Source organism: Pundamilia nyererei, unplaced genomic scaffold, assembly GCF_000239375.1.
Source record: "Pundamilia nyererei isolate P.nyererei 1_Seehausen unplaced genomic scaffold, PunNye1.0 scaffold00078, whole genome shotgun sequence".
Classification (NCBI taxonomy): domain Eukaryota; kingdom Metazoa; phylum Chordata; class Actinopteri; order Cichliformes; family Cichlidae; genus Pundamilia; species Pundamilia nyererei.
The window spans coordinates 2,865,150-2,887,750 of record NW_005187479.1 but is presented as its reverse complement, the minus strand read 5'-3'; the positions used below and the strand labels follow the sequence as shown (position 1 = coordinate 2,887,750).

Below are 22,601 nucleotides of genomic sequence, written 5' to 3'. Positions count from 1 at the left end.
ACTGTACTGTGTAAAAGTTGTTTCCTGAAGGAAGTGCTGTAAAAACCAAATGCATGAATCTAAGGAGCTTGGAAAGAAAAGCGTCTGGACTTCTTTAAGTTGCTTGAAGACGTTTCACCTCTTATCTGAGCAGCTTTTTCAGTTCTAATGTCAAGTCAAGGTCTTTTCCAAGCTCCTTCGATTACAATGACCTGGATGACTGAGGACCATCATAGACAAATGCATGAATGTTGCTGTGGTGTTTTAATGTAGTTTCAAATATTTAGTTTCAAATGTTTAAAGCAAGACAGCAATCATTTGATTTAGTTCAAATCCATCACTAATTGCATTTTTTCATCTGTAATCTCTTTCTTACACATGTTACCTTCCTATCATTGCTTACAAGCCCAGCCTGACTTTCTGCTATGAATGCTGGCATACCCACAATGCCTTAAAATAAATGTTAATTAGCTGCTTCTGTGAAGACTAGCATACAATTTGCTGGTTAGATTCTATTCAGCACTGTTTGTTTGTAATTGTAGGGATAGTGATTGCTCTCTTTCTGACTTATATTTGGCCCACTATGTATGAATGTGATATGCGCCAAACAAAGAAGTACATTGTACACTGTGAGTCTCTTTAGTAAGAGTGTTGCATATAAACTGTCCGTTCTTTACACTTTTCTCTTGGCCTTTGGTCATGAGAGTTAAGTGCAATCCCAAGTTGTAATAGTGTAGTTTTTATGTGTTATGCAGTTAACTTTATTGCACTGTGAATTGGTCCCGAGAACAAATACTCTTCCATTGAAACCATGACACATTCTGGGCCACGGTGTCTTACTTCACTTGTGGTTTGCATTGTTTGTACATGTTGTGCATTTCATGATTCTTGTCTTTTAAGCAAAAAAAAAAAAGGGGGGCAAGCTAAATTACTCATTCCTTGTGTATTTTTCATTCAGCTTTTTTTGTATTGGCTGTGCGTGTTTGACCTGATCTCTCCTGCACTGCCCCCCTCTTTGTCTTTGTCCCTCAAGTGCTGTTAGCTCAGCGATTCTCTTTCAGTTCACTTCTTATTTAGGTTAGATGTACTCAAGTGTTATGGCTTCCTCGTTTGCTAAGCAGCAGGATTTTAAAGGCGCAGATTCCACCACTCCTGACCACCCTGTTTTTTCACTTGTTGCACTACCATTACGTCTATTAACATTGGTGTAATCTGCACAGATACATGCATTTTCTCAGTTTTTTATTGCATGTATTAGGGGTATATGTAGTTCAGTGCTGCTTTGCAAACTGATGCTTGTGTGTGTTTTCGTTTGTAGATTTGTGACTTATCACATGTCCCAGTTGTGTGTGAATAGACAGGTTTTTCAAGAAAAGTGATTCAAAGGGATTTCAAGGGAAAACAAATGTAAGAATGGGAGGTGAAAACACAATTTTTAGCTGTAAATAATGAGAGTGAATGTAAATGTGTAACATCAAATTAAGTTCACTTATGTGGACATTGAACTGTCTGCAGCCATATTCCTGCTATCTTGCCTCACGTCTTCCTGGATTCACATCGTACTGGGGTGTGTGTTTATCTAGTGTAACAGAAGTAGTTCTCCATAAATATGATAGTGTGACTGTGTTCCTTATGTTTTGGTAAACACAATCTCCTTTCCAACAAAATGGGATTGACAGTATCAGCATTGAATCTTTTCTTTTCATTGATCTTTTTTGAGGGGGAAATTTGATCCATAATTGTGTTACAAGTCAACTTTAGCTAAAGGTGCAGGCTTGTTCTGACTTATTGAAATAAGGACTGGGAAAGAGTGGGGTGGGGCTCTAACACAGTGGTGTGACCAGGAGGAGCATTAGCGGGAGAGACGTTGGGGGTGAGGCAGGTTTGAGCGTTTGTACTGTGTGAGTTAAAGTGAAACCTTATTCTAACTTTTGCATCTCTGCAGGTGAGACAGGCTGATTCAACAAAAGCTTCTGGATGCAGTGTCTCCTGGGGCTCAGGTGAAAGGTAAGTTGAGCTTTCAGCTGCTGGCCCACTCTTTAATTTCTTAGTAATGAATACACTTAGCTAAATTGGATAGCCATCTGTTTTAGCTTCAGTTAGTCAAATGGTTTGTGTGTGCTGTTAGCATGTTACCGTCCAAGCTTGCATGTGCTTGAGTACTTTAATTGTACTTAAATGTACTTAAATTTGTGAACTGATTTTCTCAGTCCATCACCCTGCTTTCAATATCTGACACCAATGCGAGCACATTTTTACCCAGCGTTGCCAGGAGGGATAACTCACTTTCTGAGCAGAAGTAGGGCACATCTCTTAAGGTGTGAAGCAGACTCTCTGTTTCAGCCAGTTTTTATTACATTTAAGTAGAATATTCCCTGTCTACAGCTATTTGATCAAAGTGTTGGCTAGAGCAGTAAAGTCTGTGTTTGTTCTGTGTCTGTGTGCGCTAGAGTTTGTACACCATGTGACTTTAGAAGAAGAGAAACCGTTAGAAGTGAGATCAGCAGGTTACAGGGTGTGTCTGATTCGCTTGGTTCAGAGGGGAATAAGTGAGGTTTCACAAGGACAGCTGGCCTCAGATGGATACTTCTGAGAGATGGGCAAAGCCCTAAAACAGGCAGTTTGCCTGGGGAACATGGTGGTCTCTTATACAGAGGCAGGATGTAATTACTAGTTACTGGCTTTTTTCAGTCTTCTGTATTACACTGTGTATTTTTGTCTCTCCTGGAAGGATAAAAATATCTTTGTACACGTTTGCTGTACAAATTACAGATTTCACTTAGCTCTTTTGCACATCTGTCTAGAAAGGGTGACCGTGGATTTTTATTTACTTAACAAATGTAGCCTTGTTACTGTGAAAAATGTCACTTTGATGTTGTGGGAATAATAATAATAATAACACAGTAATCTTACTTTACTTTTAGTGTGCTGAAATTGTGTTGTCATTATGTAGGTTAGAGGTACTGCTTTGTGTGTCTGTGTAGCCCTAGGGTGGTAGTTATAAAAAGAGGCCAACTCGGTTCAGTACGGAAAAGCTCAGAGATTCAGCCATGCTAAAGTTGTTTACGTTGGCATGTGCTTGGAGCATGTGCTTTAACAGCAAATTACACATTAACCAGACAAATCCGGTACCTAGCAGCTTACTCCATGGCTGAACAGTCAGCGGGAAAATATTTAACTATTTCTCTCACAGATAACACAATTATGATTTGACTTGTGAAATATATGCATTTTTCAAGTCACGCTTTAGTTCAGTATTCATTGTAATACAATAATATGTGAGCCAATCTTTATATTTTGCTTTCAAGGAGCCAGACTTTCTTCTAATTTTTAAAGTGGTCCCATTTGTTCCCATTTCTTTAGCTGATTCAGTGAAAAAATGCCAAAGATGGCACAATTTGACAAGCACAAAAGAGTGTTTTGCAACAGTGAGGTGATTGCCAAAGAGCTATTAGCCAAAAACTTGGCAACACCTGGATTTACGTGTTGTTTGTGTTGTGTTGTTGGGCATGCTATAATAAATCAAATTGTGTTGCTATATCATGGATATTGTGAAATGGGGCTATCATGTAAAAATGTATCCATGTTATCACAGACATTATGATATACCACAGCCCTACAGTGTGGTGTTGACTTCTTAAGAGAATGGAACAAAAAGCAGCGATTCTTCTTCTTATCCTTCATGAAACTGCAAGGAAGTTTGCCTAAAAGAGTTCAGACTGTGTTGACGAATAAAGATAATCATACCAAATACTGACTGGTTAGAATTGTACCAACTATTTTTGTCTTTGTGACTTGCATAGAATACAGAGTAATCAAACATGAAATTATTAGATGTGATTGGGCCAAGTTACTTAATTAAACTAAAAAAAATAAATACTTACTTGGCTCTTTTGCAGTTTAATTGCATGTATTGAGTCCAGTTGCAATTTGGATTTGAAATCTATTAACTGTTCCTGATTAACTCACATGCAGCCACTTTTACACCATAATTTAGTAGAATTAAGATTTCCTACTTCTGACAACTATTTTTGTGGATAGTAAATTATCCAAAAACTATATGATTATCATTTTAACACCAGATTGCATCACAATACACACTGGGTAAAGATGTAAAGTGTACAAGGAGAGAAACACAAGAGCTCTTTATGGCATAGAAGTGGAACATGAATGCAATTTTCTCAACATTTCCACTCTGCCACCTCAGCTTTGTTTGTCTCAGTCATTCCACACACGCAGGGCGGTGATCACATTTTTGTTTACTCAAGTGGGGAGAAGGCAGACTGTTGTAATATTCTGTATCCAATATCTCTGTCAGTTCAAATCTAAAGTTAATTATGCTTGAATGATGAAGATGTGTTGTAGGAAAGTCCTGAAATGCCAAATGCTGCACATTTAACCTGTTAGATTTTTCACACAAAAATCTAATCGTCTAAATTTCCAGCCAAATAACAAAAGACCATAACAATTAATGTTTTTCTTTTTTTAAAAATATGGAAATTGTTAACAGTGGGATGAAATCAATATTTAGGCTTTCTTAATGCTTAAAAACAAGCTGCTTTGAGCGACAAATTACTGGATGTAGCATAACATGGTTGATTTAATGTTCTACATTAGTGTTCACAGGCTTAGTGGTTAGAACTGACCTTTCAAAACATGAAGGTCCTGAGATTGATCACCATCCATTGCCGATCCTTTCTATATATAGTTTGCATGTGGGGTTTTTTTCTTGTTTGTTTTGTTTTTTCTGTCTCCTGCGTGACTTTCCTTTTATCAGCGAAATTACGTTTTTCAAAGTGCTCTTCAACAAAACCTTGCTAGAGAAGTAGAGTTGGTCCCCTGGCGCCAAACTCATCCTAGTTCTTAGGATGGGTTAAATGCATCAAATGAATTTCTCTGCAGGGATCAATAAAACTTAATTTAACTTAGAGTAGGCTTCAGTGTTACACAATGTTTGCCTGGAGTCATTTCATCAAAGAATAGTTATACAATCAGGAGCTGACCTTGCAGTAATTAAAGAACAAATAAAATCCAAATTGGTTGTCAGATAGAATAAATTTAAGGAGAGCTGATAATGGCATCTGCATTGACTACTGTAGAACACCATTCAGAGAAAATAGCACCCGACAGTCTTGTTTAATAAACAAAATAAGACCTAAGTTAATGAGAACAATACTCAGTAAATGTGATGTATATTTATTGTGCTTCTCGTGATTTGAAGAGAGGCCAGAGTATTGGTGACGCGTGGAGCCCTATAAGAACTGCCTACTCGGTATGAAACAGCATAATATGAGCAGAAATGATGCACCACTATGTGCACGCAGTTCAGTTACAGTGCCATTATAAATCTAAGTGGCTGAGGTTCTTGCACATTGGCAAATAAAACAGAAACTGTTTACAAGGCTAAACATAATTAAGGCATGTGTAAAACTATCGAAGTAAAGAGTTTGAAGTATTACTATAAAACATTAGCAAAGACTTGAGGATATGATTAGTACTCCGGCTGTTTGTGTCAGTGAATAGCTGAGAGCTCCTGCCAGCATCATAAGTGTTCGTTATTGTGGGATTGATGGGGAGACAGAAAGAGGGCAGGTGAGAGACGAGAAAACAAAGTGGATGGACGATCTGTGAGAAGTGTTCATCTGTTGATTTCCCCTGAAGTTTTTCAAAGGACAAACCTGACTATAACATGATGCAGTTCTTCTCCAGTTATGTGCATAGTCTTGCTTTTTACTGTCCTTTGTGTCATATGTGGGATTTATATCCGTGACAAACTGGTTAAATGAGGTCTCGTACAGTAAATTGCATTTTTATTTATGGCTGTACAACACTATTTTTCTTCTTCTTCTTCTTCCTTTTTTTTGGTCTCTCAGTATAATTCAATTAAATACTGGGCAGGATGAACAGAAGTGTAGTCTGCCCTCATTACACTATGTTAATTTAATTCCTCATGTGACGGGACTATCAAGTGACTGTTTGGACAAAGGGAGGAACTTGTAGCAGGTTGACCCAATTACTTCTCATTAAATGCTTTACAAACCACAAGCTGTGGCACTGTCCATTCAGTATGCATATGAGATCACCCAGGGGTCCAGTACAGAGTGAACTGCAAGCAGCATTTTTTTTTTTGTCCCAGAAAACGAGTTTTGCAGCTTGTAAAAGTTGTTTTGAACTCTGCTTGCTGTTCTCTTTTACTGTTCCTCACTGCTGGAACGAAGAATTAAAGGAGCTCCATGCTGATATGAGGAGGGTAGCAGGTCAGGGACTTTGTAACTCAGTTTTGTGAAGATGATTCCAACAAATTCAGTGTTGATTAATTTAAACAGTGCTCTCATTCAGCATTTGTACTGTTGGAGGTTTAAGAAAAATTGTTTGTTTTTTTTGGTTGCAAGTTTGCTTCTTAGTTTTATCGTAGAGGACAGGGAAGTACATAAAAACTGCTTTGCCTGAAGCAAAAGGAATTATGCAATACCTGAAAGTTGGCTCATAGATGTAAACAAAATCTCTTATTTCATGTGTCCACTACTGTGCAAAAGTCTGAAGCCACCCTTCATTTCTTTATATTTACCTTTTGAAGGAGCCATGGAAACATGCTGCCAATGCACTAAAAGCATACTTGGAAAGTGTTCCATTGTGTCTTTTTCTATTAGTAATAAATCAGCCATCTAAGAGCCTGAACTTAACATTAATGAACCAGCACGGGATCATTTTGACAGAAAATGGAGCAAAAGGAAGCCGCTATCCAAAGAAAAGCTTTGGAATATCCTTCAAGAAGTCTGGAGAACCTTTCCTGAAGACAACTTAAAAGAAATGACAGTAAAGCTTGAAGAATAAAGGTGTCAAATATTGACTTTCAAGTCTGTTAGAGTTGCACAAACTCTGTTTTTACCTTATGCACACTATTTCCATTTATGTTTGCACATTTCAATAAATTGCTACATCTTTTTCCCTTTGGCTTGAGACTTTTGCACAGCAGTACATATAGCTTTGCAGTAGCTGTGCTTTAATTTGCTTGTGTTTTTTGCTGTCTAGATTTCCTGTAAACCAGAATGCACTGACCATGTAGATATCTAGCCAGCAACATTGATCAGGCATAAGTGTTTTTAAAGTGAACAGTGTGTAACAGCGCAGGCTCAAAACTTGCATGGAACTCTAACCTTACTGCTTATTTTCCCTGGAGCATTTGCATTTTCTCCTGTTTGTTCATTGATGAAGTCACGTAGCTCTAACACTTCTTTCAGTTATTGTACTGACTATCAGTCGGTTCGTCTTTTGGCCATGACATACCAAGCTGGTAAGAAATCAGCAGAAGTAGGAGAGTTTTATCAGGTTGAAAACAGACATTCCAGTGAAAATGGATTATTTATTGCAGAAAGTATGAGACATAATTTGGTGTTTGGAATATTATAATACAGGGAATCTGCAATCAGCTTCTGCCCTCATCTGCTCTCTGGGTTGTTTTTTGCATTACCGTTATCTATCTGACACCTTGTCATCCGTTATCTCTTGACATCTTAAGCCACGCAGCCTCCCTCTCTCTGCTGGCAGGCATCTTTGTTCCAGTCCCTCACACCTCCTGTCTCTCTAGCAGAGAGAGACAGTGTCCCCTGAGGTCCACACTTAGCCAAGCTCATAACCTGTGCTGATTTATCACACAGGTTCATTTAGGCTCAAAAACAAACTCTGCCGTTGTTATAAATAACATATAAAGAAATTAATTAAAGGAAACAAAAATCCGATGCTACTAAAATTAACCACTTTCTCTATGTTACAGCTTGAGCTAAATATATTCCTATATATAAATATGTGTTGGCATGATTCTGATTGATTACATGCAGTGATAAGAGCAAATTTAGCCAATGCACACATTAAATGAATCCAAAAAAAAGTTAGTGTGCACATTTTTTGGGTGCAAGATAAGAACACTGTTTTGCACAAATTAGCGACTGAGGCTGGCTTATCTTTTTCTTCATTTAATTTTTGAGGTTTCTTACAGCTTATCGTTACCTTTTCGTACAGAAAAGGGTTTGGTGCTATAAAAATGCTGTTCTAAAGCTGCAGGGCATTTAATTCACCACAGCAAGTTGAAGTAGAGCAAAAGACTGTATCTAATTTGTGGTGCAGTAATATTTAATTCAAGATGCAAAGGGATAAGAAAATTGGCTCACACTGACTGCTTTTTCATGGCTTTAGTTCTTTTTTTGGAATAGAAATGCAGAGACTTGGAACTGAACAGAAGGCAAGGACAGATATGATTAGAATGCCACTGACAATAAATTCATTCTCATTTGAACTGCATATTTTGACTTTGTTTTTTTTTTGTTTTTTTTTATTTTAGTTTTCATTTAACAATGTGAAGAAGGACCTAGGTTATAAGATTGCAGTGGTGGAGGCTTGGCTTCCCATAGCCAGAGTTTAGATTAAATATAGAATACATATGTGTTAATATGTGGGGTCATTTTTTTTTTGTCTGTACTTCTTATCCCGTTTATTATCAATAATTATGCACCCATTGCTTTTTTTACTTGTTTTATCATACTTACTACTACCACACAGCACACTAAACTTAACTACACTCAAGTGTTTTTGTAGCTTTTAGACTATGGGTGTCAAACATAAGGTCCAGGGGGTGAAATTTTCCTTGCTCAGTCTCTACAATTAAATTCTCTCCCCATGATTGTTCAAACTACATAAAAGGAATTTAGTAATAGATTAAATGACAGGAAAAATAATCAATTATAAAAATGTATCTTTATTACAATGGGTCAAAACTTTTTAAAAAACCTATTTTCTGCGAATTAACAAAACCTTCATGCTTTATAATTATATTACAGTCAACATTTAAGCCCAAAGAGTTGTGCTGACATATTTCTTTTTTCTTTTTCTTTTTTTAAATACAACAGTTTCTATATTAGGTTGAAAACTGAGATATAAGGTTAAAATTGCACATATTTTTCTTATACAAAACATATCTCAGGGATTAAGCTTACTTACTGATATTGACAGAAAGGAGAATTTCACTGATCTGGACCACTTAAGATCAAAGATGTAAAATGAGTTTGACATCCCTCCTTTAGCAACAAGGTAAAGAACATTCAGCATTGTTTCACTTCACTCATTTCACCCTGTTTTATTAGGAAGGGAGAAAAAACAAAGCATTTGGCCTTTGCATTCCATCTTAAGACATTAGGACAGTTAAAACTGGGGTTGGTCCTGTAGTTTCAAAGTAAAATGCTGTTGACCCATCTTCTTCCCAGACATAGTCTCGCATTGTATCAACCTGAAATGGCTCTTGCTAGCAAAGGCTGGTACAGTACAGTACAGTATCTCCCCCAAGCAAATCTTTCCAGTGACTGAAAACATCACCCACCAGGTTTTATGTTAGCAGCCCAACTATGCTAGATATGTAGGATTCATTGTTGAACTTTGATGGCTATTCTGAGAGGGGTTTTGGGAAGTTGAGTGTTAACTCGATGAAAGATTCTTTGTCTATTATGACTTAAAAAGATGTTCTCTGTAGCACGGGCCAAGCTAACCAACACCAGCACAGACAGCAAAAGTAGCACATATTACCAGCTCCATATGCACACTGCCATATGGTGACAACACACACAGCTATAACACGTAGGCACAGGTAATACACATAGCATCTGTGGATTACCAATGCAATCTCATGTTGGCAGTGTTGGGGAGTAACGGAATACATGTACCGTCGTTATGCATTTAAAATACAAAATATGAGTAACTGTATTCCGTTACAGTTACCATTTAAAAAGGTGGTATTCAGAATACAGTTACTTTGTTGATATAAAGAGCTTACACGGCCGTATTTTCCTGTTTCATATGTTCGGCTGTGCCCTCTCTATTTTTGGTTTCCACGCCCCAAACAAAACACGCATTAAGACGCTCTAATGCCTGTGTCTCAATCTCGTGGCCCATGTCACCACTACTTGCGGCTCGCATAATGACGTGAAGAAATATTTTTAAAAGTTATGCACTGCCATACCTGTTATGTGTTTGTGAGCACGAGGGAGGGCGAAAAAGGAGAGTGGAAAAGTACAAGTTGTCACCGACCAGAAGCGGGAGATGGAAGCATGTAAATATAATAATAACCACTGCAGCCAAAAAGAGTGCCTGATGAGGCAAGTTGTAAGTAAGCTTAAGACTCGATTGTACACTTTTTTCGTGTTTTTCTCCGAAACAATAAGTTCCTTTGGAGCAGCCTTTCAACACAAGTTGACCCAGACAACAAAGTAAAGCTAGTTTTCAGCTACTAGCCCGACATGAACCCGACGTATTAGCCAGAGGTTCCTTTACTACGGTTTGGAGCCGCGGACCTGTTTTATATACGGATAGTTTTCTATACGAGATCGCTGCAAAAACTGCAGCCTTACTTAATGTCCACCTACTGTCACTCATTTTATATTAAGATTTAAAAATCTAGTTGCTATTGGTATGGCGAGTAACCTTCAGTAAAAGTAATAATTCACACAGCAATAGGACATTCATGTAGTTGTAAAAAGCATGATAATATATTAAGTAATCCAAAGTATTCAGAATACATTACTCTCATTGAGTAACGTAATGGATTACGTTACAAAATACATTTTGGGGCATGTATTTAAATGTATTTAAAAGTAACCTTCCCAACACAGCTTGTTGGGCGTAGTTCTCACTTAAGTTATTTGTATTTTATTTTTTTTAATAGGTCACACACAGATATCTTAAAATACATGTGCTAGTTATGATGAGTGAAAGTTCGGTGTTTACAAACAGCAGAAACTAAATGGCACAAGATTGAACAGAAGGATTTGTACATAAGGCGGTAAAACTTGAACGCTACTTAAAGAGGGCTTGAAGTGAACCTTTTTAGCGGCTCTAAAATGCTATGATTGTTTTCATTCTTTAAAATGAATCTTCATTATCTTTGCACGTGGCTTCTCTCCTAGTCGGCCTTAATCATGTTTGAGTTATTTTGTTAGTGTGTTTGTGTTGTATGTGCTGGGGCACGTACCTTATTGAGGTGTCAATCTGCAGATGTTAATTTTCACATACTTTTTTAGATCCATTAATATGTCAGGTTAGTCTCACTGTCACCAACAACATCCTTAATCATGCTAAAGCAGCATTGTACATGAGCTTCAAGAGGAGGAACATCAGAAAAAAGAAAGCAAGGGAGAGCGTGTCAGAACAAGTCAAAGTCAAGACTGCAGCATGTCACATTCAATTATTGAGGTCGTCTGACAGTTGAAATAGTAAGCTAGGCCCTCTGTTTACATGCACATGTCCATATACGTTTGCATGCTTGTTGATGTCCACATTTTTTTTTCTCTCCATCAAGGCTGGCCTAAGGCTACTTCTCACACACTGCATCCCCTGGCCTGGATCCAGCATATATGGAGCCAGCTGGCTTGATCTGTCTGCCAGGTCAAATATGGCTCCAGTGTGTGTCTTAGGGCCTGCTTTCTTAGTCAGACTTATTCTGTGAAAGCAAAAACAAAAACTGCAATTGTTTTTGTATAATGTCAGTCTGGAGTTTCTGAAAAGAAATAACTGCTAGTTAGTGTTCTCTAGACACCTCGTTTCTTTGAATTATTGTGATGATTATTTTTTAAATGTATTTATTTTTTTAATCAGTCATGTTAAAAACACGTGCATGCACACACATCCACACTAAGCAACAAGAAGACAGGGTTAATTTACTTGTTGTTTTGAAAGGTAGAGGTCGGTAGAGGTTACGTTTTTCTATAGAATAATACGTCTGTGAAAAGAGTGGAAATGTGGAAAGCGATTGTTGGCCTGAGTCTGACTTTTCACACTGAATATGTTTTGGATCTGTAGTTGTTTTGATAAAACCAAAAAAGTGGTTCAATTTCAATTTACAGATAAATCTATTGGGTTAATCTTTCTTAAGTCTCTAAAGTTTGCAGCCATCCCCTTTGTAGGGACTCCTGGTCTTCTTTACTCCTTCATGACAGAAGCCTCTGTTCTAGATTGTGTTTATCATGGTTTGATGTTCTGCTAGTCTAACCTGAAGCACTGGGAACATTTGAAACTCTTTGACTAACTGGCAAATCCTAAGCCCTTCTTAGCAGGCCAGGGAAATAACTTATAATGTTTGATAGCTTTCCCGACCTTAACATAAACTGAAGTGATCGGGAAGAATAATATAAGCACATAAAATACTACCATAGGGTGCAACTGTTCACCTTGCTGCTTAAAATAGGGTAGGGACCACCCCAGTCTTTTATAGACCGAAGTGGACTTTCCTATTTAAGGTAAGATCAGATGGGAAATCTGATTGGGAGGCATTTTCTCCATTTCAGTTCCTTAAAATATGCCAGCACCCCCACAACACTCAGAATAGAACACTAAACCACACATCCTCCCACAGTTACAAAATTAGACTGTCTCTGTTTGTTTCCTACAGTGACAGAAGACCTGCAGTAGTTCTACCTTTCTCATGTGCTGTTAAACACAATAGCTAAAATTGTTTGTTTAAAGAGTCTGTGTGTAGTTATCAGCAGTTTCTAAGGCACCCTTGTGTTTTGTATTCAGGAAGAAGTTCTAAATGTTCGTGAAGCTTTTGACCACTGACTATATATATATTTTTTAAACATGCTTGATTGATGCTGAAATATCCGGGTCAGCTTGTAGTTGAGGATGGAAATTACAGAGCGCTTTTAAATCTAAGCTTTGCAACATTTAAGGATTTTTTTTTTTTTAATAACTTTTTCTTCTCACCTTTGTTGAATATGCAGAATGAATTTGGACAAAATGTGACCTTATACCTCACCATCTTTCATGACTTGGTTTTTAAGCAGTGGTTTTTTTTCATGTGATGTGGCTGAGGATGAGAAATTATACATATTCTTTTCAAATAATAGGAATATAAACTTTTTGAGCAGTCCCTAAGCAGGAGTAAAAGGAAAAAGGGTCAATGCATGTTATGTTCGGCTCATACATCTAGGTCATGTGGTCATCCAGTTGTTACAGGAAAATGACGGTTAACATGGCTGGGGGCAGTGAAGGGAGGATGGATAGAGCAATGGAAAGATGGGGGAGTGTATGGACTTAATCTGTGCCATCGTATTAAGAACAGCTGGTTTGATGCTGGCTTTCTGCATTTTGAGGCTCTGGCACATAGCAGGGCCAATGTGTGTTGAGGTGTTGGAATACAATTTAAGATTACTGGAAGTTATATGGACCAAAATAGAAGCCTTGTTTTTCATCTGAACACAGCTAAAAGAACACCATTCCACAGTGTCCTTCATCAGTGGGTCGAACCACTGTTGTATGTGTCCGTGTTGAATTTTGGCTATTTCATTTTATTAATTCCAGAAACATTTTTCCTTCTCTAATAATGTAGCTGCTAGTGTTGTTGACTGGCCACTCTTAAGTTGTGAAATTTAAGGTGTATCTCTGTGTCTGGTGACATGCAGTTCTCAGTGTAGCTGGCATAAGCTGAATCTATCCAAGAAGTATTTGCATTAACTTCTGTTTGTTCTGAGTCACAGGACACTGGAGCCTATCCCAGTTGTCATATTCAAAAGGTATGTTACATCCTGCACACGTCACCAGTCTATGTCAGGGAATGTTTACTCTTTTTTTTTTAACATGCTGTAAACTAGAGCTTGGACCAGTTGCAATTTTCTTGGCTAAATCTGAGTTCCAGTTTTTTTCCAAAGTGTGACCTACCAATACAGGTTTTTTGCCAGTTCTGGTTTTCTTTCTAAGAATGACAACTGAGTAACTTTCTTAATTGAAGAATAACGTGTTCATAATAAAAGAAGTTAAACTTTACAATTTCTCTCAAACTGCAAGTAAGTTACAGGATCTCTTGTCACTTAAAAAACAAAGCGTGTGGCTACTGGAAAACCGAGCAGATAATTTCTGAAAATGCATTGTGTGAGCACATTGAGACTTCTATGTGCGATTCATGGTTGTTATATCAGTCGAGCAAATGAATAACATACAGGTTAGAACATGTATACGTCTTCCACTCCCCTGCCTTCCCAGGCATGATTACTAAAAACAAACAGGCCTCATGTGCTTTCATCTCAACAAGGTAACTGTGGGTCAGACTCTTCTGTTGTTGTTGTTTTCTTTTAATCTGTCCTTCTCTTAGTTTAAGGTTAATGTATGACACTGGAATATGTGTCATTGACTGGCCTGGTGCTGTTACCTTACTCTTATCTTTTCCACAAGATGTTGATATTAGTGTGTAAATATTAGTCTAGCACCTGTGTAGCATTTGTGATAACTGAACCTCATGTTAGCCTAGCCTGGCAAACTTTGCGTTGTGTGCGGTGAGTGTTAAGAGGTGAGTTACGTGCTGTGTTCAAGTATAATGAAGGTCAGTCAAGGGTTAGAACTAGCTAAGCGTGAAGAAAACCCTTTGCCTTTGTATTCTCATGGGTTCTGATCCTGTGACATTTTGTCTGTTGTCTCTGAAATACTGTATCAGTGTGTGTTGCTCACACTGATACAGTACTAATGCCACTGATTTGTGGCATTAGTACTTCTGAAGGGCAAGGGGAAACTGGCCCGCATGTCAATCAGAGCTCAGCATTTTGTGCTGAAATGCACAAAATGCTTCCTTTCATTCTTTTCAGTTAAATTTGGGAGGGTGTTTATTTGGTCTTTGTGTTTTGTACTTGGATTTTTTTTGTAAGTATACCAACCTGTTGACTAAAGAGGAAGAAAAAAGTGAAATGAGAATAGAGAAGTGGACTAGGGAAGTGCACCAGCAGTGGGTAAGCTTACTGTAAAATAAAACGAGCATTCGGTGTAAATGGCAAATGCGTGCGTGTGTCTATGTGTACACACAAAAAAAACCCCAAAAGAAAAACAAACAAAAAAAAAACCCCTTGCATTCTCGCTTTCCACTGAGAAGGCAGTGGGCAGATCTACCCAATGCACTTGTTTGTTTGTTGTTATTTTTTATAGGGAATTTAGTAATAATTTCCTTCAATGTTTTTTAAAATTGTTATTGAAAGAAGTTTTGATATGTGTTCTGTAAACTTTTGTCATCGTGCCAGAAGTAACTTGAGAACCCCAGTGCATATCAGTGATTATTAGTATTGTATAAATGCCCTTTGAAGAATACTCCAACCTCACTAGCCTCGTTCCAACTGCTTCTCAGAACAACTATAAACGCTTTGATTCCTGCTGTGTTCAGATAGAGTGTCTTAAAGGGGTCTGAGAGGTCATATGCTGGCCCTTACTGGAACCTTCTAAAGAATAAATACGGTCAGTGTTTTGGTTTGATACTTTTGTGTCTTTTTATACAAGTGAATGAAAAGAATGCTTTTCCTAACTTATTTGGGTGTTTTGTGTAAAATCACAGTGCCTCAGCGCTAGTGCTGGAGTTGCTTGTTGGAGAGGAGCCTTTTATCTCTCCTTTGGCACTACATCATGTGCAGATGTAATCCTCCCTTCAGTTTGCAGCAGCAAGGCAGGCGCGCATGCAGTCACGTATGCGTAGCCTCTCTCTCTCTCTCTCTCTCTCTGTTCTTTTTTCTTTAACTTGCTTCATTGAAGAAACACACATTAGCACTACTGTTTCATATATGCCTCACTGACAGGGTGACATGAACAAACACATTAAACATGCAAGGATGCCACACCCATGCTCCGTCTGCTCTGCCACTGTCCTCATACTCAAGTCTTTTTCCTAACTAATCCTTCCCTGCAACAGTGAGAGCTAGCTGCGATTGGTTTGTCCTGTCAGTATTCATGTCTGCCTACATATTAGTCTGACTCGGGGGATGTATTGTAAGTGGTATTAATACTGTGTGTGTGTCCATCACCATGCAGCATGGCAGGCCATTGTGTTTTGCTGTTGTGTAATGCTCAAGCTTCAAGCTCTTTTCCATGCAGTCTGCACCCCACTCAGGGTTCAGCGGTGTACTACATATGCACGCATGCACTGCAGCAAAACATTAGCTATTTATAGCTCTGACCCACAAGGACAAAAAAAGCTTCTTGTTGAATTGATCTTCTTCTGTGTCATGTCTTGCTCATTCATACCTGCTTTTTTTGAAAGAGCGATGATGCAAAGGTGGGGGGAAAAGTGAGTAGAAGAGATTGAATGATTAGAAAGCAGCAGGGAGTCAAGAGGTTGAAGGAATGAGTCAGTGGTGCAGAATAGGCAATAGAGGGAAGTAGGGAGTGGTTTGACGAGCACGCGGATGTGAATGCTTTTGTATTTTTAATATGTGCGAGAATGCACTTGTAGCGGGAGGTCCTCAAGTAGTTCTCCAGCACTTAATCTAATTTCCAGTTTTACTCATTTCTATAGATTCAGGTGAATCGGTGGAGTCTGTAATACCTATATGTACATTTTCTCCTGCTGCACCTGCATCTGTCTAATCACAGTGGAATAACGTGGGAGAGTTAAAGATGAATCAGTCTGTGAAAACATTCTTTGAATGAATTTTATATAATCTGTTGTTCTTCAGTGTTGTAATTGGAGGCTTGTAGGCGAGACCGCTATGTAGGTGGGGAGTCTACTGTATGTGTTTGCATACTGAGAGAAAATGAATGGGATTATATTGATCTGAGTGGGACAGAGTGTAGCTGCTCAGACAGACCCAGGTGGTTCCGCTCTGCCTGTTTTACAGTCCGCTCTGATTTGCTACGATCAGCTCGACATCTATTTGGTTGAGTAAAACGATCTTTCTGGAAACTGCTGTGACCCTCAGCAGCCGTTAATAACGTGCTAAGAATAGTTTGCAACTTGTCAATCGTTTCTGAGCTCAGTGGTGGCGAAAACAGGGCATGCATACAGCATGTGTACACCCGTATAGATTCGCGCGTGTGTGTGTGTGTGTGTGTGTGTGTGTGTGTGTGCTTTTTTTTTTCTTTATGTGGGCTTGGTGGTCTGTAAGTATGACTCATCCACTGCTATAAATTAACAACAGCACAACAACGACTTGAAGCCACAGAGCTACAGCTTGATCCTGTACACATGTGCAGTTGCTGCATTTGTCCCTTTTTGTGGGTGGAAATGTGCAACTGTTTAGAAGATTATTCTTTGTGGATATCTAGGGAAGGACTGATGAAGCTGTGTTTTTGAAATGGGGAAAATAAGAATAGCGTTTGTGTGGCTGGACACAGTAGATGTCTGTGGTCAGACTAACTGAACTTTCTTGAGGCTTCCATCTGTCATTTACTCTGACAATACACAGTGTGAACTGCTTGTCACTGCCATGCACAGTGCCATTATGTGAACAGGCTTACATGTCCTCGTACAGTAGGTCTTTGTTAGTGTAGGAGACAAGTGAAAGGGTGGGGGCTCTTATGGATTGACATAGACGGAGAGAAGAAGTGAATAAATATGGAGTTTGAGAGTCAGTGAAACGGGTTGAAGATCAGATTCAAAAGAGAGGGATCTGTAAAGACAGGATATTTCACTATTGGTAAATGAAAATATTGGTTGAACTAATGCATGCAGGCTCAGAACTTGAAAGTTCTCTTTTGTTCTAGCTACAGATTTCTTTCTTTATCTTTTTCTTCCATCCTTTTTACATCTACCTTGTCTCCATTTTTTCTTTTATGCGTCTCTCCCCTGCAGAGGAGAAGCAGGCCGCCAGGATGAAGGAGGAGAATTTGTTTCATCGGAGGTATTCGCTGTGCCCCAGTGCTACCTCCCCGCCCAAAATTGATCCCCGCACCCTCACCAGGAACCTCTCTTATGGAGGAGACAACGACTTCTACAACCTCAGCCCAGGTACAAGGTCAAGATGTCACAAGTGACAAAACGTGATATTTTGTGAAATAGTGGATTCCAGTGTCTGGGAAAGTATGGCGCACTGTGGTGAAACATACTTATGCCATATTAATCAGCAAACCTCAGCTGCTCTTTCTTAACTGCTTTGTGCACTGCCATGCTTTAATTGTTTGTCAGCAAGTTTTTTTCATTTATATGTGACTGTGTGTTGTGGGTTCCCACCAGGCAGTGAGACAGACAGGAACGGTCTCTCCATGCTGAGTAATGAACTTAGTCCTGTCTTATCACCAGGCAGCAAGGTAAGAACTCAGTTCCTGATTGGGCAGGTCCTCAACAGTTGACTATTAATGTCTCATTGGGTGAGAGCACACTGTTGCCTTTTGTGATGACTAGTTCTCTCTGATTGCTCATAGTAGTAGCAGAATGAGACATCTGTGAGAATTTTATTATAGGGAAATCCAGCAGTTGTTTAGGCTTATTTTCGGGGGGTGGTTAACAAATGGGTCACTAAAAAATATAGAAGGAAGGGAAAATTTTACATTGTGTTTAAACAGCACCAACACAACAAGAATACATATAAAACTGTGGGATTTGAAATCTCAGGCCAGTGGTGGGAACTGTGTCCTTAGGACCACAAGCCATGTATTTGACTCCCAGACCTATTTTGCCCCGGTGCTGTTTATGTTGTATTAGTGCTAACTATCCTATCTGTCTCCGCCCTTATAAATATGAATTAGGAGTGGTAAATAAACATTTCCAGTGGCAGTGGGTAATAGTCCTGTCTCGTCTCCTCTCCTCATGTCGCTTTGCCTCGTCTTGCAAGATTGCCTATTTATATGTGCAATAATTCACATGCACAGCTGCGTCTCCCAACCCGAAGTCACCCCAAAATACTGAGAATAGCCTTCCCCTCGCATGTTGTCATTTACCCTGGATTGTCGTCGTGTACCACATTTGAAAAATGGCTTTCTCTTTGGATGTTACAGAATGCCTGTGTGGGCTCGATGATAATATTGGGTTAGTGCATATAGAACAAGTGGTTAAGTAACTGCACATCACAGTGAAATTGCAAATTACTTACCACTGTGATTCTAATGTCTGTTTACTTCAGTTCACCCCTTGTTGTTTAACCAAGGAAGTTAGTGGGTGTGTGGTCAAAGCGCCACAAATGACTGCCTGCCAAGTTTCCTTGCTGACTGAAAGGGCCACCCACCCCTCTTTACAAACCTTTGAAAACAGTAAAATATTGGGCCGTTCCCAACTAAAACAAATAAGGTTATTTAAACTTTTATTAACCACAGATTTATTTAAACTAAAATTCCTCCCAACAGGATTATTTGTCCATCATTTAACTCTCTTTCCTTTCTGTCTTAACTCCCGCCTCCAGTCTGAGTCCAGGATGTTTAATGGTGTTGAGAAGGACTGCCCCTCCCCCACCGAGAAGCTGGCCCGGAAGGAGTCGCTCAAGGTAGAGGTCACATCCTTGCTTGAGATGGTCAGCAGCTGTGTTGACTCATGTGCATGCTCATTTTAAATGTTGCAGTATTCAAATATTCAAATGTTTACCTTTGATATTAAGTCTTTGAATGTTGAATGCTAGAGTTAGTTTGACTCTGCTTCCACCTAGTGTTAAAACTTTGATATCAGTCCTTTGTTCAGTTCTGATCTTTCATTATTGTTTGCTTTTGTTTTTATAATGTTCTAAAGGTCCAAAAGCAGAATTATAGGCAAGAGAAGAAGCGAGCAGCTAAAGAACTGTCCACTGCACTTAAGGACCCCAGCGTCATCATCATGTCCAACTGGTTAAAGGTGTGACACTATTGCAGTAACAGCCAGGATAATAATAACCTTGATGTTAAACTGATGTCATTACATATTGACTTCCCAGTTTCCCTCTTACTTTTTAATGCTCTTAATATTTAATATGCTGCAGTTGTGAATTAACATATTTCATTTTCTTTACTTTATTTAGTTGTACTCTAAATTGCTTCCACTCTCATCCCTTATGCTTCTTTAGATCCGTGGCTCTTTAAAAAGTTGGACCCGATTGTGGTGTGCCTTGAAGCCTGGGGTTCTTCTGATCTATAAGACCCCCAAAACAGATCACTGGGTGGGTACCATCCTGCTCAGTGCATGCAAGCTGATCGAGAGACCCTCCAAGAAGGACGGCTTTTGCTTCAAGCTGTACCACCCACTGGATAAATCAATCTGGGCTGTCAAGGTCAGACATATTTGTAGGTTTATTCTGTCCAATTAAAATTATGTAATCAAAAACAGTTAGATTTTAATTGACAAATTCACTCAGCATTTGGACAATTTATTATTTTGTGTATTTAGACAGTTAAATCTGATTTTTTTTTGTTTGTGTAGTAATAATTTTATTTGATTTTACTTTGTGTGGGGAAAAAAATCTGTCTTGGGTGACACCTAGTGGTTGTATTAAAAAGAAACTGGCTGTCTTCTTTTTTTCCTCACCGTAAATGTTATTTCTAAATGATAATTATCTCGTTTAGTGCTGCATAATTCTCATGGCCCTTGGGAGAGCCATTTGTTTCAATTGGTACAACATGAATACACAACATGAAGCATGAGTCAGTATTTGATCCATATCCTCAGGGTCCCAAAGGAGAGAACGTTGGCTCCATCACGCAGCCTCTACCCAGTAACTACCTGATCTTCAGAGCTGCATCTGAGTCTGATGGTGAGGCATCTGAAGGTGCAGCTTCTTGCATGTTTGATGAAACTATATATATGCAACCAAACTGATCAACCCTTCTTCCCCTTAAAAAAAAATCTGCTCTCCAGGTCGGTGTTGGATGGATGCCCTGGAGCTGGCTCTGAGCTGCTCCAGCCTCTACAAGCTGACGGCCAAAGCTGGGAAAGAAGGAGATATCAGCACGACTTCAGAGTCCTCCCATATACTGAACCTGCTGCAGTCCACGGCACTCACTGATACAGAGCTGCTGCAGTAAGTCATAAACTCACACAGCTAGATCCACGGACATATGACTGATTTCAGTCTTTCTTTTATAATTTGTTGTTATTGGATCACCGATGATTCCTGTATTCACGCTTTGCAAAATTTCCTTAGGCATTAATAAAGTATTCTGATCCTGATTCTGATTGTTGACCATTTGCCCCATTTTGTTTTTCATATCACTGTCAGAAATTCCCATGGTACTCTCACTTATGTGATAAAACAGCTGAAAGCCTAAGAATGTCAAATCCAGATTTTATTTAATTATTTTATTTATTCTCTATACATTTTTAACTAGATTTCAAACTGTGTTCTTTAAATTATCGTAGTTTTGTAATGCAACTAGGGAAAAAAATCACTTTTAGTGCACTTGTATGTAATCAACCTTATTTAAAAACTCTGCTAGGCTTATAAGAAACCATAGATTCATCACGATTCACACAACATTATACCAAATACAAATACCCCTGGGTATGCTGAACTGAGGGCAGGATCTCACCTTACAGATAAGAGTTTTGCTGGACTAGGACCTGGGGCAAAATAGTGCTGTGTTTAGTTTAGTGTTTAGTTTTTGAATCAAACTGTTTAATGAGCTGCATTTTTCAGACATGGTTTTCAGAGCTACTTGCAGGCAGTGGAGAGACTGGAAATATTGGACTGAGGCAGAGTGAGGCAGATATTATGCATCATCACATGGATGATAAAATGCTGGTTGATGTGTCATTGCTTGGCTGTTTTTGACCACAACTGGGATTTGTGGTCTCCCAAGGGGCGATCGTGGCTGAAGAGTTGGGAGTTCGCCTTGTAATCGGAAGGTTGCCGGTTCGAGCCCCGGCTAGGACAGTCTCGGTCGTTGTGTCCTTGGGCAAGACACTTCACCTACCGCCTACTGGTGTTGGCCAGAGGGGCCGATGGCGCGATATGGCAGCCTCGCTTCTGTCAGTCTGCCCCAGGGCAGCTGTGGCTACAACTGTAGCTTGCCTCCACCAGTGTGTGAATGGGTGGATGACTGGGTGTGTAAAGCGCTTTGGGGTTCCTAGGGAGGACTAGTAAAAGCGCTATACAAATACAGGCCGTTTACCATTACTCTCTTTGGCTGGCTTTTTCCATGCTGTGTCACATACAGCCTCTGTGCTTTCTGGTGGTCAGCTCAGAACAGTGGATGAAGAAACATGGATTCTCTGGAGACATTATTGCTGAATCCAACGTTGGATAACTTCACAATGTTTGGGACAGTTTATTTTTAAATCATCATTGAATCATAACCAAGCAGTTTCCAGAACCAAAAAATGAAAAAATTTAATAGACTTCAACTATTCTGTAAGCTATATTTTAAAAAATAAAAATGTATTTTTGTCGGTGGCAGTCTCTACATTTAATGTAGATTTTTCTTAGTAAGCAGTGCATTGTGCTATAGGAAAAGTGTGGGCACAACTAATAACGATAATTCTGGCTCATTACCAGCATGCACAATAGCAGGATATGATGGCATGCAGCCATCATTAGTCCACCCTTGCGTTTTCTGTTGTGACATGTCAGAGTCTGTTGAGCATGTCCTGATTGTGCCCTTCTTTGTGACTCACGTGTTATCAGCCTTTATAAAGCTGGAAAATTGGATTCTGCAAAGTTTTGGCATTTTGCTCGAGTGAGTGGATACAGTCTGACCTTGTGAAAGTGGTTAAAAAAATGCATTTTGATGAGATCTGGGTATAATGGGGAAAAGGGAAGGATACAAATGGTAAATGACCTGTATTTGTATAGCGCTTTACTTAGTCCCTCTGACCACCACCAGTAGGCAGCGGGTGAAGTATCTTGCCCAAGGACACAACGACCGAGACTGTCTGAGTCGGGGCTCGAACCGGTAACCTTCCAATTAATGCCACTGTTTTGCACATGTCTCAACCAACTCTG

General features: G+C 39.1%; 1 protein-coding gene across 3 annotated transcripts in view; it reads left to right on the top strand.

The window, feature by feature from the left end:
- Nucleotides 1–22,601, top strand: part of osbpl5 (oxysterol binding protein-like 5) — a 46,399-nt gene that overhangs the window by 7,434 nt on the left and 16,364 nt on the right. The window contains exons 2-9 of one of the 3 annotated variants that reach the window (XM_005737715.1): nucleotides 1,925–1,986; nucleotides 17,558–17,713; nucleotides 17,939–18,012; nucleotides 19,101–19,181; nucleotides 19,421–19,522; nucleotides 19,731–19,934; nucleotides 20,330–20,414; nucleotides 20,519–20,681. In XM_005737715.1, the coding sequence (XP_005737772.1) occupies nucleotides 17,578–17,713; nucleotides 17,939–18,012; nucleotides 19,101–19,181; nucleotides 19,421–19,522; nucleotides 19,731–19,934; nucleotides 20,330–20,414; nucleotides 20,519–20,681 (845 nt within the window). In that variant the 5' untranslated portion in view covers nucleotides 1,925–1,986; nucleotides 17,558–17,577. Of the gene's footprint in view, nucleotides 1–1,924; nucleotides 1,987–17,334; nucleotides 17,403–17,557; nucleotides 17,714–17,938; nucleotides 18,013–19,100; nucleotides 19,182–19,420; nucleotides 19,523–19,730; nucleotides 19,935–20,329; nucleotides 20,415–20,518; nucleotides 20,682–22,601 lie in introns of those variants that run through there. The other 2 variants (XM_005737716.1, XM_005737717.1) reach the window with 2 other exon arrangements.